Genomic DNA, 6,881 nt, shown 5'->3' on the forward strand with positions numbered 1-6,881 from the left:
GTAACCATTTTTTTGTTATGGAATAAAAGGACCAAAGTTAATGCTGCCACACAATATCATTCTTTGATATATTAACCTCCTAAGACCTGAATTCTTCCACAGCAGCATTTTAGATTTCTCTTTGCTATTTGTGCTGATTGGGACCTGATGAATGTAAAAACAAAGAATTACCAGATTTTTTTTTTTTACCTGATTTTTGTTTCTAAGAAAAATGAGAGCCACATGTGAGGACATTCGTTTAAAATTTCGATAGAACAGCGGCAGTATAATGTCCCCGTAAGTGGATATCAGGCCCTTGTAGAGCAAAAATGAGTATTTTGGTCTAAAGCAGCGGTCCCCAACCCCCGGGCCTCGGACCGGTAGCGGTCCGTGAGTCGTTTGGTACCGGGCCGCGAGAGTTGAGGCTCAGGTGTGAAATGTATGGTTTTCAGGGTTTTTATCGGTTTTTAGCGTTATTTTGTTATCGTTTTTATCATTAACTCGGTTTTCCTGGGTCTTTTCACGTGTGTTATGAATAAATCTTCTTTTTTTCGGTACTGGTACTAGTTTTATTTTGTTGTATTTATCCGCGACACCTTAAAGGCCGGTCCGTGAAAATATTGTCGGGCATAAACCGGTCCGTGGCGCAAAAAAGGTTGGGGACCGCTGGTCTAAATAACCCAAAATGTGATGTCCACATATGTGGACGCCAGGTCCTAGGAGGTTAAATGGAATAAATTGAAATGATCTGCCGTCTCTGTTGCAGAGATCTGAGGAGACGCAGCAGATATTGTGAGCCGAGAAACCTCAGCTATGGTGTCAACTTAACAGAACACAATGAATAAGAGTAGAATAAGATAAATAGAATAGAAATATCCTTTATTGTCCCTCACTGGGGAAATTCACGCGTTCCAGCAGCAAAGTGACAGACAGAGCGTGCAGGTTCACACAAAGCTTAGAATAAACAAGGAATAAGAGACTGTCCCGGGCAAATTTACACATAAGAAACACAAATACTTTACAGTATTTTTTAAACAGCATACTCAAAAAGTGCTTAAAAACAACAACGACACACTACTGACAGTAACAATGAGGTGCCTCCAGTGTCTCGAGTCATAGATTAACTCATGAAAATTATATTCCAAAAACTGGAAGTCATATTTGAGTGAGTTATTGAGCAAATCACAATTTAACCCTGTGTCTGTACTGAGCAGCTACAAGGTCTTCATACCTTTAACATATATTCATTTCCACCCATTTTAAATGTAATGTGCGTCTCATAAAATTTTGTTTTCTTATATGATTGATGATAAATGTGGCACATAGTCCGAAGAATATGAATCCAGTAAACATATTAAATGGGAAAGAAATACAAAAGGAGTCAGTCGTGAGTAAATCATAGACAGAAATGTCTTAGGAGACCAAACATTTCCCACTCTTGGAAGTATTTTTCTAATTCTTTTCAGCACGATGCTGCAGAAGAAGAGCATGCTTGATAAGCTGACTGTGTAAACCTCGGATAAAAGACTGTCTGGCATTTAAAATGCGCTTGATAGCAAAACAGGGTCCATGTGGTGACGTAATGTCCCATGACGAGAGGTCTGGCCCCGTGAGACGACTCCCTGCCTCCACCAGTCTCAGGCTCGGCAACTTTGATACAATTTTAATGACCACATGGGGTAAACTGGGTCAGTGCTGCAGCAGGGAACAAAGAAGTAGAACAAGCAGAGCAGAAAGGAGGTAAAATACCAGATTTTAAAAACTGTAAATATGGATTTATTGACACCCCCTCACCCCCACCCCCAAACGACTGCCATGCTCCCCCATCTCTGCCTTAACATGATGTTTATATGAAGAGCAAGACAGGTGGATGCTGTTTTTCATTAAAACCTACAAAGTGCTCACATACAGTATTCCAGGCCTCATTGTTTAAATGGTGAGAGTAAATTAAATTGACTTAATTTAAGCTGTGTTTTAAAAATCTTTGAATAAATAAAAAAAAAGTGAAAAGGGTTGTGTTTCTGCTTTCAGGGGCCAACATGCTTCAGTGCCAAGCTGAAGCTTCTGGAGCACCGTCAGCAGAGGATCTCCGAAATCCGAGCCAAATACAACAACCTGAGGAGAGAGCTGGAGCTGGCCAAGCACCGCCTCATGCTGGAGCCCGCCACGTGGAACCACGAGTGTCAGTGGAGTTATCTTTAAAAACTAACTGTGTAACTTGTTATTGCTAATATCTGAAAAGAGTAGACGTCATCTAGATTTAGTTTCCTCAAACAGCCTTTGGCTTCCACACTTCTCACTGCCTTCCATTAATGTCTCTCTCTCAGTTCCAGCGACAACAATGAGCAACAATATCTAACAGAAATGAGTCCACTGGTCACCAGCAAATATATACAGTCCCGCTCAAACGTTTAAGACCAGTTGAAAAATGGCAACAAGCAATAGGAGGAAATGGGCATGCACTAAAAACAAACTGAAACAGGAATTTTTGGAGTGATCAACAATAACGGTGGAGCTATCATCATCACTGAGTTCATGTTTGGAACTTTGATTTCTGTTTTGGGGGGTTTAAGGTTTTTTCTAGGTGTAAAACAGCCTGTTTCAGTTTAAGGACTGTATATATATATCTTTGCATAGTACTTTGCCAGTGACACTGATAATGAGCAAGCGTCCTGAGCTTAACCAGCTAGCCACAATGTTAGGTATCAAAACTTCACACAGACGATATAAAAACACGGACATATCCATCAGCAATCGCCCAGTATCAATGAAGTCCTGTTGTGAACCTTAGCCTGAGCATTTTCACTACCTTCTTTGCTCTTGACCTGACTGTGAAATCGAGGAGCGCTGCACACTCAGGCTAGCCTTACCCGGAGTCACTGTACTTTACTTTCTGACTCTCTGACTCAGGGGACGCCTCTGCTGGCCATGATAGGTAATACAGGCTTCATTTTTTAGACTCAGAAGCTATATTCATCTTTTATATACAGTCTGTGTTCACACCATAATAAACACCTGGGCTGGTTAGCGAGCTAACTCTAGCGTAACTCTGGTGCTAACATACTGGTATACAGCTTATACACTGGTCTCTCAACCATTCTATAGGCTATAAAACACAGGCTACACTACAAATGTACTTTCAATACTGCGATACTTTACTGTTCTGGCTAGTGCTAGGCTTGCACACAGATGGTGTCATGGTGAATTGGGTTAAAGGGCTCAGGTGCGAGACTCCTTGCAGAGTGACAGTGAATTTATTCACAGTGAAAAAATAAGGCAACAGTTCGAGTCTGTATCCAAAAGGGCAGTGCAGTGATACGGTGACTTCTCCCCGTGGTGACAGTGCAGTGATAATCCAAACTACTCCTTCTTGTGCCCGCTCCTCCTCCGATCCCTGGATCCTGGAGGCAGATGAGAAACACACACACACGGTCACGAAAACGTTCTCTTCTCCTTCACAAACTAGATATGCTAATCGCGACTACGCTACCCGGTTTAGCTCAACGTTCCAGCGTTGGTTGTGACCCGACCACACCGTTAAATAGGTCTGCTTCGGATTAGTAGCAGCCGGCGAAATGATTAAGCACAGGTGCGATGATTTCAGCTCAGGATACTCCCCCGGGTCAGCTGCCGTTCCGTGCCACGGCTTCCGGAAGTACATGTTCCAGCATACAAACACACATGCACAGGATGGAGAGGAGAACACCGCAAAGAACACACAAACACAACAAAAATTGTATTGTAACATTTTTGTATAGTTTAGCCATAAAATAAATATGAAGACATAATTGTGTAACTGGGTGATTTTGCTTGAAAGGTGACTGAAATGATTAAAACATGAGCAATCAGCTGATTCATTGGTTAAATGAGTAATCATCTGAGCTCTCACTTCAGTGAATAAGCAAGTAATCAGCTTGTTATATGCAGCAGGCTGTAGCCTCCTTTTACAGGAGCAGCATCCAGACTTCTCATTAGCACCATTAGTAACACCCTCACCAGCATTTGACATTTTATATTATACTTTTATCACAGAGCATGTGATGCTGTTAGAGAAGAAGAGGCTGTCACACCAACAAATTGCCCTGCTGGCAAAGCAATTCTTACAGTATGAGAATGTTTTGTAATGCAATGATGACTTTTGTGTGTCTGAGAAAAATCTACCATGTGAACTTTGACCTCAACGATTTGATTCAGCCTCCTTTTTGCCCATACAGTAACACACAGAAGTGTACGTGGCAAACTGACCCTTATTGTCCTTCCCCAGTCGACCTATGGCGGACGTTCGAGGTGGACTCCCTGGAGCATCTGGAAGCACTTGAGTTGGTGACGGCGCGGCTGGAGCGCAAGGTTAGCCTCTGCAAGGCCAACGTCATGATGGTCACCTGCTTTGATGGTGTCGCCGGGAGACGGCGTAAGAAGAGACGGCGGAAAATGGCAGATCATAGATTCACAAAGGGATACTGACCCTGAAATATGTTTCTTTTAGACTATTATGTAGAACTTGTTGATTATCAATGAAGTTATCTCTACACTCAAGACACAGAGGTCAGATCACCTCATGTATACACTTGTTATGTTTTGAAGTAGCACACTGCCTCCGGTCCCCTGGTGGGAATTTTAGACTTTCAAAAAAATTCAACTAACCTTTACTTCATGTGTTCCAGCATCAGACAGTAGTTGCAGTTAAATAACCTATAAAGATGTGCGTTTATGCACTTTTTTAGCATTTGGCAGTATATTTAAAGCCATCACGTTCAAGCAGCATCTAATGCTAAAATATTTTGGTGCTAACGAGCTCGGTACCACAAAACTGCTGGGTCCAATGTTGGACAATGGGGGGGACTACCATGTGGAATGAAACAGTGCCTGGCAGAAGCAGTCCAAAGTCTGTGTCTGCCATGGTTAGTTTCTCAAAGAAATGACCCCCACGTCTGATAATAACGCTACACAACAACTGGCACTCAAACCTGTCAAAATGTGTTCTGGTTCTCAAAAGGCTCTGCGACGGTAGAAACGAGGGATTAGATCCTGGTTCTCTGGGAAGTCTTTAGGCTCAGCAATATCATTTATGTGAATACCATCTACACATCTGTGCAAGACGGCTCCAGAGGCAACTACAGCTCAAAATGAAGCACTTTTGTACTCTGCTAAGCAATTAATGAGAAACTTTGATAAGTGGACGATCCAAATTGTGCTTTTCTTAAAGCCATTTTCACACAACACTTTATTCCAATTGTCTTTGTCTATCGCACGCTTTGACATGCTGACTTGAGTCAAGGATCCAATGATCGTCCGATTAGTGGACTAGCCTCTCTACCTCCTGAGCCACAGCTGTTCCACTGGATGCAAACATTTACAATACCTCAAACTGTCCTTCTACAACAAACAGAGCAAAACGAGGGAAATGCAATTGAACGTGACGATTATGTTCTTCAAGTTTCATGTGCTTTGCTGTTCTTCTTGATTTGATTGGTCAAACCAATCATGTACTCAGCCAACACGATGTACTCTGCATTATTCAAACAACAATTTGTACTTTGTAGCTTCGAGCTGTCTTTGAGTAGCAACGTGATCAGCCATCGTAGGGCAGAAGGCGGTGCAGCTTTCACAAAAAGGGAATATTATGCCACCAATAATGCCATTGTGTAAATAGATTTTGGTGCTAAAACTACAAAAGTAGTGCATTTCCTTATTTGTAACTAATGTAAATAGGTAAATGTTTAGCAGGGATCTCAGTGAACTGTTGAATGAGCCATAAGGGAACAACTAGTGTTTGTGAAAGTTACACCAACAGAGAGGTAATTCTTTCTCTCAGGTCGGTGATCAATACACTGACTGTAAAACACATTAGTAAGTGATTGGGAGTAGAATAAAAGAATGCAGATTCTACTGACAGTGTAATGGAGGAGTAATTACTTTAAAGGAATAACGTCATGGTGTCTGAAGAGCCCTGTGGCTCCGAGCCACGACCCAAAGTAATCGGTGAACAGTGCTGGGACGTCTACCTGGATCGATGCGTTTAAATATACGGGAAAGAATCGCACACACGCACACACGCTGGATGTTTGTCGTTGTGAATCATATTAATCAGCATGTTGTTGTCACTGTGAATAAATGAGCACAGCACTCCATTACGTTTCATGTGTGCAAAGACTGTGCATCCTTTGATTTGCAAAAATTAAAAGTGCTGTGCTGTTCCTGCTGCCATCACATCTGGGATCTTGTCCTTACTGGTCACAAGAGCCTGTTTTTATGTGTGCATGTGTGTGTGCACGTGTGTGTGCACGTGTGTGTGCAAAGAACAACGAAGCGAGAGCTCTCCTGCAACGTTATGACGCCATGCAACATCGAAAACAGGAAGGGGTTTTTGAGTTGTCAAATGAAAAGGTAATGACACCAACGTTCAGCCCTGGGGGGACCCTATTATAAAGTCAGCATCATTAAAGAAGAACACTGGAAACACACACACACACACACACACACACACACACACACACACACACACACACGTGTTTCCTTCCCTGACTTTGCCCTTCCTCTGTTTCTGCTCCACTTCCTCATTGCTCAGCCTCATCTGAGACACACACACACACACACACACACACACACACACACACACACACTGTACGCCTGGTTAACGTCCATAGCTCATTTAAAACTGAATAATGTGTTTTATATCATTTTATTTTTTCTAGAAATGTCTCCATATTTGGAGGCAGTTTGTCCACTACAAACACAAACTGATCCTGAGCCAGTTTAAACGCTGAGTTTAAACGTTTAAAAGACTATTTTAAGATGTCATGGGAACTGCATCACCATTAGGTGGAAAAAGAGGTGCTATTTCTGTCTCTGAGAAACTTGAATTTTAAAGCCTCCCCATAAAGAAAGCTGAGAGGGCACAT

General features: G+C 42.2%; 1 protein-coding gene across 3 annotated transcripts in view; it reads left to right on the top strand.

Annotated features, from left to right (window-relative positions):
- LOC134623289 (kinesin-like protein KIF26B) overlaps positions 1–6,177 on the top strand; it is a 28,140-nt gene extending 21,963 nt beyond the window's left edge. For 2 of the 3 annotated variants that reach the window (XM_063468439.1, XM_063468441.1), the window contains exons 14-15: positions 2,011–2,161; positions 4,244–6,177. In XM_063468439.1, coding sequence (XP_063324509.1) covers positions 2,011–2,161; positions 4,244–4,443 — 351 coding nt within the window. In that variant the 3' untranslated portion in view covers positions 4,444–6,177. The remainder of the gene's footprint in view (positions 1–2,010; positions 2,162–4,243) is intronic. The other variant, XM_063468440.1, reaches the window with a different exon arrangement.
- The last annotated feature ends 704 nt before the right edge of the window (positions 6,178–6,881 follow it).

This window comes from Pelmatolapia mariae, unplaced genomic scaffold, assembly GCF_036321145.2.
Source record: "Pelmatolapia mariae isolate MD_Pm_ZW unplaced genomic scaffold, Pm_UMD_F_2 NODE_ptg000535l+_length_72605_cov_1, whole genome shotgun sequence".
In the NCBI taxonomy this organism is placed as follows: Eukaryota; Metazoa; Chordata; class Actinopteri; order Cichliformes; family Cichlidae; genus Pelmatolapia; species Pelmatolapia mariae.